We start from the raw sequence: 12383 nt of genomic DNA, 5'->3' as shown, positions 1-12383 counted from the left end.
TGTGAATGTGGAATGGAGCGACTGGCGACCGCTGCGTTTGATCTTGCTCTGTCCGATCATATAATAATCCATTATCCGACGGCGTCGCTTGGCGACAAACAACTGCTTTTGCGGTGGTTTGACAGCTTCAGATCAGTTCTTCTAGGCGAGCGACACGGTAAAGTAGTCTATTTAAAAAAAATCTTTTATCGCGCCGTCATTTCAACTATGCTGCGTTTAAGATGACTTTGAACGAGGCTAATATGCTGCCATAAACTCTTTACAAACAGCTTTTAGTCGGCTATGTATGTCCAATTCGTTTCCGTGTTCTATATATTATGCACCTTCCTCCACACATATAGAGAGTTAGTTCTCCCCAGATATAAAACTGTGCAAAAATAAATAGAGTCCAACTAAATAGAATGTCAACAACAGCAGTCAGCAGGTGGTTCTCTGTTCTCAAACTTTTGGGGCTCAGGGGTTTCAACGTTTTTCAGGCCAAGGATCCCTTTATGGGCTTAGCTGAGCAACAGATGAAGCAGGGACCCCTTAAAAGAGGCATACACATCTAACAACTGAAATCTTTGAAAAATCATCCTACAGTCTTTGGGGAGTCTTTTTCAAATCTTATAGTGTGAGGGGTAGTCTTTAAGAAATCTTTCCCAAATCTGTCCACAATCTTACCAAAGTTGTTAGATGTAAGGCTAGCTTTAGCTGAGAGACAGATGAAGCATGGACCCCCTTAGCTGTGAGAGACATGAAGCAGGGACCCCTTAGCTGAGAGAGAAATGAAGCAGGGACCCCTTAGCTGAGAGACACATGAAGCAGGGACCCCTTAGCTGAGAGACGGATGAAGCAGGGACCCCACTACATAGGCTATTGTTGCGACCGTAGGTCGCATTTACTACCAAAACCTCAGTCACACGTCACACTTTTGCCCTGCTCATATCTCCACAACCGTTGCCCCCATCCATGCCAAATTTTGCACACACACTCCTTACCTGCCAAACTACAACCTCCAAGGACCCCCGGAGCTCCAGGGACTCCCAGATCCCTGGGGGACCCCCAAGTGTACAAAATGACCAAATGTGCAAAAATGACCAAATGACCACCCCAACGGGGCTGCTCACGGGGGATTCCCGGGGACCACCCACTCCTGGTGCTCCAGAACGGATGCAAAAGCCGTGACGCCCCCAGTGGAGGACCCCCTCCACTGCAGCTCACATAAAATGCCGTAACTCGGGCTAGGAGCGTGCGGGAGAGCCGGGGCCGGTACCTATTTGTCCGCCAAGGCAACGCGGACACCCCACCCCTCATTTGTCACATTTGACCTCTTCTAGCGCCACCATGAGGCAGATTCTTGCAAAACACATTTTTGGACACTGCTCCTACAATTTTCGCCCTAAAATCACGCACATCGGTACACAGTATGTCTACACTCATCCCATCAACATAAATCTGTCCCAAATAGCGCCACCTTCAGGCCGATTTATAAAAACACATTTTTGGACACAGATTTTGCCCTAAAATCACCAAAAACACTACACAGTATGTCTACAGTCATGTCATCAACATGCTCCCTACTCATACCGTTTCTCTCCCTTCTCATATCTTCCCCAATGTTGCCCCCATCCATGCCAAACATGGAACACTCACTCCTTGCCTGCCTAACCACTATGTCCACCCACCATTCAATGGCAGTTACAGCCCTCTTTGTGTATACATGTGACCTACGGTCGCTTATCTCCTGATTAGGGAGTCTTACTGTTGCAGATTAAAATGTTTCATATCTCATAAATAGCTTCATAGACTCGTTTGACAGCATCTGTCGCATTTAAACCCTGCAGATCCGTCCGTGCAACACGCTCCATATACAGGCCAAAATCCCTGACGTCATCAATATTAAGCACACATCGGGGAATGCCCATATATGGACATATTGTGTCAGTCTTATGTTAACCAGTGTGGTGATTCACACTTGGAAATTAATTCCATCCATGTCCCTTTTATGCCCCTATATGGAGATCCCTGATGTCATCAATATTTAGCCCATACCTGGGAATGCCCATATATGGACATATTGTGTCAGTCTCTGTTGTTTCAGTGCGTCCTCTCGCCCTTAGGGCGTCTGGTGTTAATGTGAGTTTTCAGTCATTTAACCTGACTTAAACCATCTGTAAACGTACGCTACACCAAACATCTTTGCAGAAAATAGCCGATCTACAAGCACATTGTGAGCTTGTAGATAGTCTTTTTTTTTCTTTTCTTTTTTTTTAGCTGATGTTCTCCGTAGAATAGCGATGCTCCATGATCTGCTTCTTCTTGATGATCATTATATATTACCAGTAAGACTCAGGTCGCATGTAAAAATCAGCCTGATGGTGGCGCTAAATGGGACAGATCCATGTTGATGACATGACTCCGCTTTGCCTGATTTTAGGGCGGAATTTGTAGGAGTGTCCAAAAATGTGTTTGCAAGAACGGCCTCATGGTGGCGCTAGAAGAGTGCCAAGTGAGACATGAGGGGTGGAGGTTGTGGTTTGGCAGCCAAGGAGTGTCTGTGCAAAGTTTGGATGGATAGGGGCAACGGTGGCGGAGATATGAGTAGGACAAAAGTGTGACGTGACATGACGTGACGTGACGGACATACTGACAGACTGACGGACGGGCTGACAGCCGGTGGTGGTTTTGATAGTAATTGCGACCTAACGGTCGCAATTACCTAACGGTCGCAATTACCGATGACGTTAAAACACATTGTTCTGGCTGATTGTTCTCTGGATCTTCAAACACGCTGCATGCGTGTACCGTATGTTGGCATAGCATCTGTTTCCTATTTCTGGTGAACTTAATTGGTGTATTTGGACTAGAGATGTGGATCCGCGACCCACAAATGGGTCCCGACCCAATGTTTGGGAACCAGTTCTGTTCGAATGACCCTTGAGTGACTCTTACCGGCTGGAAAGCACCCTGCTGTCCACGGAGGCCTGTGATTGGTTAGTGTAGGGTGGTTGTGATTGGCTAGTCTAGGGCGTGTGACCGCTGTGCCCGGGAGTAACCTTTCGGTGCCCCTATATGGATCATTAGGGGATTAAAACAACGCACACACACACACACACACACACACACACACACACACACACACACACACACACACACACACACACACTCTCTCTCTCTCTCACTGGTTGACCATGTGCGCACCCACAGGCTTTCTAAGAACACAGGGTCTTAAATGATGCATGCTTCAGTAAACAAGCTCTGTGTGTGTGTGTGTGTGTGTGTGTGTGTGTGTGTGTGTGTGTGTGTGTGTGTGTGGGCGGTCAGTCAGTCATTACACTTGCATTACTTGTCTTGTCTCACTTTCTGTCAGCTTGGCTTTTTTAATGAGGTGTGAATGAGGTGAACCTCATTGAGGTTCACCTCATTCACCCAGAGACCCAGAGCATTGTGAAACCCAGACAGCGTCCTTGTGTCATGCAGATTTGTTGACTTGCCCTTTGGTTTGCCTCCTTAGACCCATGGTTCTCGGGGCACTGCTGAATTACATTGTTACTTTACAGAACCTTACATATTATGTCAGATATGTAAATTCCTAATCTTCCCCCCAAGGCAGTGGTTCTCAACCTTTTCAGGCTGTGACCCCCAACATAATCATATTTTAACACCCTGACGAGCACTAAGAGTTGAGGAATTACATTTTGTATAACACGGTTCTATTGTGAAAATAGCAGATCTACATGCTCTGTGAGCATGTAGATCGGCTATTTCTCAATGTCTGCATCTAATATTTGACAATTTATCTGTCATTTTAGAGGTTTTAAAGGAGTAGTTCACCCCAAAATATATTTTTTTATATTGATTAGTCACGCCATGGAGACTAGAGTTCAATAATATTTTTAGTTTTTTGTCGCATTCCTAAGACAAAAATGTGATAACAATAAATTTACCTCAATTCGTTCCGGATGGGGACCCGTTTCGAAACGGGTCCCCATCCGGAAACAATGGGGGTAAATTTACTCGAATCAAATATTTGTCTTAGGAATGTGACAGAAACCACTCTGAACTCTACTCTCCATGGCGTGACTCATTTTGGGGGTGAACTACTCCTTTAAAAAGTCCTTTAAAATGCCACTTTAGAAATGTGCAGATACCCTCGATACACTTAAACTCTATGTTGGTTTGTTTACTGTTGAGTGAGAAAACAATGTTGCACATTAAGTTAATCATCTGGAGACCCCCCAAAATAATTTGGGTCCCGACCCACAGGTTGAGAACCACTTGTGTTAAATTGTCCTTGTCAGGCAGATTGTGTACTTGCCCTTTGGTTTGCCACCTTAGTTAGACCCGTGGTTCAAGGGCATGTCATGTGTTCTACCTGCAAGATCGACCTTTTTGGGCACATCTGCCATAACACCCCCTCCCCCCAGGGGTCCCAGAGAGACCCCCCTGTCCTGCTGTGGTGTTGCTGCTGCCATCTCACGTATCTCGGAAACGAGACAGAAAGTTGTCCATTTGTTCCACTCTTCTGTGGACACATCTCTCTGTAGCCGTGCTCTGTCAAGTGACATTCTGTGGCTCCCATTACACACTGTGTGTGTGTGTGTGTGTGTGTGTGTGTGTGTGTGTGTGTGTGTGTGTGTGTGTGTGTGTGTGTGTGTGTGTGTGTGTGTGTGTGTGTGTGTGTGTGTGTGTGTGTGTGTGTGTGTGTGTGAGAGCATTTTCTAGTCAGTTTCATTATATTAACTCATTAAAAGCCAAACGCGCGATGTCGCGCGAAAAGTACTCGAGTACTTATAGTGCCGAATGCGCGATGTCGCGCGAAAAGTAATATATTACTGTAACGGCGAGTATAAATACCGAGTATATGGCGGAAGCTCCGGAGGCGAAAATCGTCGCTGATTTGTCATCATCACGGCTCCACCAGCACAAAATAGTCATCCCATAACATTGAGGTGGACGGGGGATCTCATCTTAAATGTCCATTATCTCAAAACTACACTTTAGAAGCGAAGATGGAGGCAGATGCTCGCTTATATAACACATATATAAAAGCTCCAATGCAATCCAGCATGGCACCACGTAAACAACGATCGATTCCGGCGCACGACCCGATGACGTCAGACCGGAAGTGATCACGCTGTGCACTTCTGGCCTTCAAAATAAGAGAGTGCAAGTGGATGGAGCCTGCGTGAGGCACTCTGGACATCATTGCGACCGAAAGTCGCGGGCGCAAAATGAGTTAAGAAATGTATGTTTGTCGGATTTTTTTGGAGATTTGTAAAACTATACATTTTTGGAATCTTCAGAGCATGGGGAATCCAAAAATCAATGTTCCCATTTGCACAGACACCGGCAAAGCCGCCATTTTGGACATTCAAAATGGCCGACATGAAATACACAATTTGAGCTATCTTGGCTTCTAGACAACCTAGAAACTTAATTAAACATGCCAATCCTATGTTTTCTGGGTCAAGGAATTGAATGAGTAAATGATGGGTGAAAAATGTTTCGGACCCCCACCCCCTTTCTGGGGGTTTTCTACTTTGGGACCTCCCCGAACAGTACGCCAGCCAGTTAATGTCCTTTTTTCATACTATTTGACTTATCTTGTAGGTTTTAAAACATCCTGAGTTCATTTATCACACTTTTAAAGCAGCCAGAATAACCCTTCTGACTTTTGGTTGGGGTCTTTCCTCACATGGGACCCCCCAGACAGACCCCTGAGCCTATCTCAGTACTCGCTCTGCTCCTGCTCCAGAACAATGTTAAATTAGATCATAATTGAAGCATAAAAGTTGTTGTAGCTAGGCTCTGAAAACAAAGAGGAGTAGTAGCAAATAACAGGGGTCTTCCACGGGGGTCCGGGACCCCAGGGAGGTCCTCAGAGTTACTACAGGGGGCCCACCAAATCCTGATGGGATTTGAAACGTTGAATGTTTTTATGTATCCTGGGTTTATGTATTGTACTTTGATGGTTTATTAGTATTCTCTGTATTATTTATAAAATGTTTGTGTTGGACAGTTATGGTTGACAGGTGTTATTGCAGGGATTGCAATAATTAAGGTATTGCTTACTTTGGGCGTGCAGACTAACGTGTCCATTTATTCCACTGCACTCACACTGACAACACAACACACACACACACACACCTCTTTGTTATTGTCACCCCAAAACCCTCACCCTATCCTCTTAAAGAGCTCATGGTCAATTATGCCCAAAGAGATTCACTACAATACATGTCCTCCCTAATAGTGTTGACAGTCTTTGTTTGTATTGTTTAAGCAGCTGCTGCACTGTCCCTTGCAATCTGCTTTACAGCCACATTTGATGAGCTCAAGTATTGCCTATATTTATATGAGTTAAAGCGAAGGACCTCAACGTCTTACGCCTTACCTGAGTTTACTTTTAGTTGACCTTGCATCAGTGAACTGTGCTGTCATGAAACTGTACATTTTCTAATAAATATTTCAATCAAATCAATTAATAAAGGTCTTTGGAGGAGGGAGGACAAGACAACTGACTGGTATCATACCCTCCACTCTCTGAATTCCATCTATTTCCGTCGATTGATGGAAGCTCAGGGGAATTTGTCAGGTATGACAAAGTAGGTATCATAATACGATAACCTCTCTTCCAGAGTAGAGAGAGACACTAGAAACTCTGCTGGAGAGACAAAACAAACTGCTGAATGAAATGAATTAGGAAAAAAAGGACTCATGTCCCTCTCAACTCGAAGGGACTATATGGCATTATTTCTGCAAGTGGTAAATACACCCACAGATGTGCTGAGTCTTTACATGCTGCTTGCTTGCTTTCATTCACAAGGTGCCCTTTTTTTCACTTGAGCACCCCCTCCTCAAAATGTCTGTGCACGCCCCTGCATATTTTTCACTTGAGCACCCCCTCCTCAAAACGTCTGTACACGCCCCTGCATATTGTGGGATGTGTCTGTTAATTTCATTAAACGTGGGGTCCTTTGCAACCATTTTCAAGAAGAGTCCTGCAGAGAATTCCTGTTCATCATGTGAGCTTTCCAGAGTGCCACAAAGTGGGAGTTCATTAACTACAAGGAACTTTACTGAACTACACAAGGAACTTTACTGAACTACTTCTCCTATGGTTTTGCACATAGTTGAAACGTATCCTCTGCGTTTTACCCATCCTGTAAGAACCAGGAGCAGTGAGATGTCATTCAGCTATGGCTATGGTCAACTTGATACAGTATTTTGTCATTCTAATTTACAAACAGTAGAGCAAACCTGTAGCCAGGCAGGTGCATAGAAAGAAGAAAAAGTTTCCTATTTGCAATTATGTGCCGTTATCGGCGACCGCTGCTGCGTTGCGAACGGCGACGCTTTCAGCTTGTGTTGCCGTGCTTGTGGAACTCAATTGGGGGTTAGGGTTTGGGTCGGGTTGAGGAGCAGCTGTACCCAGAGTCGACGACGGCTCGGAGCCTGCCTCTGGACTGACTGGAGCCGTAGCAGCAGTGCTACTCGCGTCGCGAGGTTTAGAAACCAGAAATCGACGCATATTGACCGAAAGAGCCAGAGAAAGAGAACAGAAGTTAAAGTGAAACAAGCTGCAAGCACAACTAAAAAACAAACTGTTCCTTCTCTTGATTAGTTCCTTCTTAATGCGCTGGACAAAATTGGCAACCAGAAGTGGTGCGTGTACTTGTCTGTCGAGACGAGACTGACTGCTGTTCCCTCCTACGCATCAACGCATATCAGGGCGGAGCTGCTGGCCTGGAACATTATTATTTGTTTTACAAATTTTGAGGTGCAGAGAGAGGGAGAGAGATGGCATTGGCGATCAGAGTTTTTAAAATGTATATATAATGAAATGGTGTTGGTTTTGGTGGTGCGACAGCTGTAGCATAATATTTTAAAAGATATATATTTTTATTTTTACATGCCATCTTGTTTGGTGGGGCAGACAGGGCATTTAGGGGGGCAATGCCCCCCCTTGCCTATGGGGAGATCCGGCCCCGATCTCCAAAAAGACATGGGACAGCGCCTACTTGATAATGATACTTGACAAGGACCTTAGCAAGGGTTTAATTTCTCCTGAGCTTATTAATGGTGAGCTTCCATCAACATTGCAGTCATTGGAGATATTGCATGCCATGTTTACAGTTCAAATGGTCCAACAACCCTGCGATTACTCAGGGAACTATTTCTGTCAAAGAACTTGGAGGGTGAGATGCTACCTCCAACTTGCCGTGCATGTGGGAAATATATATTGGCCACATGGAGTCCGGTCACGTCCGGCCCCGAAAGCGCTACTGATAGTGAATCTCTTTGGGCATAATTGACCATGGGCTCTTGAAGAGGATATAGGGTGAGGGTTTTGGGGTGACAATAACAAAGTTGTGTGTGTGTGTGTGTGTGTGTGTGTGTGTGTGTGTGTGTGTGTGTGTGTGTGTGTGTGTGTGTGTGTGTGTGTGTGTGTGTGTGTGTGTGTGTGTGTGTGTGTGTGTGGTGTTGTCAGTGTGAGTGTAGTGCAATAAATGGAAACATTGTTCTGCATACCCAAAGTGAGAAGTTGCAATACCTTAATTATTGCAATCCCTGCAGTAACAGCTGTCAAACATAACTGTCTAACACAAAACCGTTATAAATAATACCGAGAATACTAATAATAAACCATCAAAGTACAATACAAAAACCCAGGATACAAAAAAATCATTAAAAGTTTCAAATGTAAATATCAAAAGATCCCATCAAGATTTGGCAGGCCCCCTGCAGTAACTCTGAGGGCCCCCAGGGGTTCCGGACTCCCTGTGGAAGACCCCTGGTATTTGCTACTACTCCTTTTTGTTTTCAAAGCCCAGCTACAACAACTTTTATGCTTCAATTATGATCTAATTTAACATTGTTCTGGAGCAGGAGCAGAGCGATTACTGAGATAGGCTCAGGGGTCTGTCTGGGGGGTCCCATGTGAGGAAAGACCCCAACCAAAAGTCAGAAGGGTTATTCTGGCTGCTTTAAAAGTGTGATAAATGAACTCAGGATGTTTTAAAACCTACAAAATAACTAAAATATTATGAAAAAAGGACATTAACTGGCTGGCGTACTGTTCGGGGAGGTCCCAAAGTAGAAAACCCCCAGAAAGGGGGTGGGGGTCCAGAACATTTTTCACCCATCATTTACTCATTCAATTCCTTGACCCAGAAAACATAGGATTGGCATGTTTAATTAAGTTTCTAGGTTGTCTAGAAGCCAAGATAGCACAAATTATGTATTTCATGTCGGCCATTTTGAACGTCCAAAATGGCAGCTTTGCAGGTGTCTGTGCAAATGGGAACATTAATTTTTGGATTCCCCATGCTCTGAAGATTCCAAAAATGTATAGTTTTACAAATCTCCAAAGAAATCCGACAAAAATATATAATGAACCTGACTATTCCTCTCCACAAGGGGAAAAGGGTCTATCAAGGTTTTTTTTTTAAGTGGTTTATGCATGGACACTGGACCCACATACCTGTGTTTTCACTAGGGATGGGACGTTAAGCGATAAAATAATTTACCGTGATAAAAAACGCTCACGATAATCGTATCGTGGAGATTTAATTTATCGTGATATCGTCCTCCGTCATGCACTGGGATCAATTCACCTTTTATTTGCCCAGCTGCATATCTGGAACCACTTAAACCCTCTATAATTGTAAAAGGTACTTATAATATAGTACTAGATACAATCTTTTTTTCCACTCTCTATCAAATGTCTTTGCCAAAAAATAGCCGATCTACGAGCTCACACAGTTGTGAGCTTGTAGATCTGATATTTTTTGGCAAATGTTCCCGCCTCAGGATAATGGATTTTGATTGTCGTGATAATATCGTAAATCGTGATTTCTTTTGTCACAATAATCGTGATATGACATTTTCCTTTCGTCCCATCCCTTGTTTTCACTGTCTGTCTGTCTGTCTGTCTGTCTTGGCACTCTGTGCTCACATATCATGTTCGCTTATGATTTATGACGGTGGTCTTCAACCCTTTTCATATCAAGGACCATTGTTTATCCTGCATTTGAACCACCGACAATTTACAATTTAGGCATTTAGCAGATACTCTAAGTTTGTGTGAAACTCACTCAGTTAAAACCAGAGAATAAAGTTGGAACGATGAACTGAGGATTACGTCAACCAGTCGGTCCTTCTTTTCTTGTGTCCATGTGTTATTGCAGGGGTCTTCAAAGTTTTCAGGCCAGGGACCCCTTAGTTGAGAGAGAGATGAAGCAGGGACCCCCACAACCTTTTTCATAGATTCCATGTAGTTTAATCGTTTGACGGCACAATCGTCAGTGTATTTTGGTCTGGATTCATGTCAATTTGTGTTTTCAGATATTTAACCACTTGTACCGTCATTACCTAATAAACCTGACCTTTCACTCTGTACTTAGTCTGCTCTTTTTCCCTCTACACAAACCTCTTTGCCAAAAATAGCCGATCTACAAGCTCACAATGCCTCGCAGTGCGAGGCGTTGTGAGCTTGTAGATCTGCTATTTTTGGCTACAGTTCTCAGAATATGGACACTAGGGTTCATATAAAAAGGATTGGAAGATTTGGAGGACCCCATGTAGTAACTCTGAGGACCCCCTAGGGGTCCCGGACCCCCTGTTAAAGACCGCTGTGTTATTGTGTTTACTTTTTATTTTTCTGCATCGCTTTCTTTGGAATCTTGCTGTTATGGTCTCCACGGTTTGATGCACAACACACAGTACTGCTGGTACTGTTCTCTCATTGGTTGGAACCCGCAGTGCTTATCGCAGCCCAGTCTGCGATACAGCCAAATACTAGCTGTTGTGTGTGTGTGTGTGTGTGTGTGTGTGTGTTTGTGCGCTAGTGATGCGCGGGCCGGCCCGAACCCGCGGTTCCCCGCGGTCAACCCGCAGGCTGGGTGTAGCTGGGCAGTCTCCGTCCGCGGCCAGTCTCTTATTTTGAAGGCCGGAAGTAGATCAAGCTCACAATTCCTACTTGACGATGTTCAAGATTGACACGTGACCACTTCCGGTCCGAAACGTAAACAGTGATCTAAGATGGATGCCTTTATGCTTGTGCTATTTTAGCGAGAATCCAATGCCATCCTTGGCATCAAAAGTGTTTTTTGGAGAAAATGGACTGTAAAGATGAGAAAGACCGTTGGTTTCAATGGGATGGGATCATTATTGTGTGCACGTGAATGCACGATGATGATGAATCGGCGACTTCACCTGTGCCAGGGCTTTTCACTGGACGGTAGGTATAGCCAGTACCCACTCTGGCCACAATATGACTTCCGGTTGGTTCTAGCGGAAGTGGCGGAAGTACTGTATTTAACGGAAGTTACGTCATGCGTTGTAGTCTTCCGTTGAAATTCTCACGAAAGTTGAACAGTCTCGGCCTGATATTGTCACCAGGCTTTTCTCAATGCAGATGAGTAAGCCTGGCTACGCGAGGCTAGCCAGTACCAGCTTTACTGTATATACAGTATATTTTGTGAGTCATCCCGCGATCGGCACTGTAAATACCTTTTAATATTTTGCGAGTCATCGCAGGATCGGCACTTAATAAGTTAATTACGGGGCAGGTTAGGGCGGTCCCGTCCAAATAATGTAGGTCTATATTGCGCAGCAAGCATTTATCCCTATGCGTGTGAGCCAAGCTGGTCCGTGTCATGTAATTCTAATTAAGTCCATTGTACTTCCTGTAAGTAGACTTAAAAAAAATAAAACCAGTTACCTAATCATATTACGGGAGTATCTTATTTTGAAATCCACCGTTTTGAGAGGAAGTGCTTCTGCTTGTTGTTAATGGCTACTTGGCGCAGCCTACCTCTGCAGCTCAGACGTAAACAGAAAGCATGTGCAATGTACACAAGCTTTTGACTAAACTACGGTTCATATTTATGATATGAAAACAATGCTCCTGTGACTTAAACAATGTACACCTTTGAAAGTCTGTTAAACTTGTTGAACCTCCCTTCGCAGCAGATCTGGTTAATTACCTTCTGCTGGTTAGGCTGATGTTGTGCTGTGGTGAGCCATAGATTGTAGAAAATAGGTTGAAAGGAGCCAGCATAGAGCTGTTGCTTCGGTCACTCTTTCTCTTAATAGTTGTTTATTTTGTCTTGAGCCAGCAACTGGCTACTGGATCCTCAACATCTCTCTGTGATAGTACAGTTGTGCTGCGTGTGTATAGTCTAATACAGGAGTGTTGTTAACAAAGGTTAAGTTGCACAGAGCACCAGCATTTTCTTCCATATGGATCCACTCTTATTTTGAAGGACCGGAAGGATATTGCGCTGACTTTTCCTCACTTGACGATCTTAAAGATTCGCCCAATACTAGTTCCGGGGCAGAGGGTAAACAAAGATGGAGGATCGATGTTATCTTGCGAGTGCTATTTTAGCGAGTAA

General features: G+C 44.3%; 1 protein-coding gene across 1 annotated transcript in view; it reads left to right on the top strand.

Moving 5' to 3' along the window:
* Positions 1 to 12383, top strand: part of LOC308308520 (GRAM domain-containing protein 4-like) — a gene marked incomplete at both ends in the record, with an annotated part of 116628 nt that overhangs the window by 21757 nt on the left and 82488 nt on the right. Inside the window, one exon of the mRNA XM_080753931.1 lies at positions 2103 to 2118. Within this exon, the coding sequence (XP_080610057.1) occupies positions 2103 to 2118 (16 nt within the window). The remainder of the gene's footprint in view (positions 1 to 2102; positions 2119 to 12383) is intronic.

The sequence above is a fragment of the Nannobrachium achirus genome (genome assembly GCF_963921795.1).
Source record: "Nannobrachium achirus genome assembly, chromosome: 23".
Taxonomy (NCBI): Eukaryota; Metazoa; Chordata; class Actinopteri; order Myctophiformes; family Myctophidae; genus Nannobrachium; species Nannobrachium achirus.
Note: the sequence above shows the minus strand (reverse complement) of the source record. Positions and strands in the feature narration are given on the sequence as shown.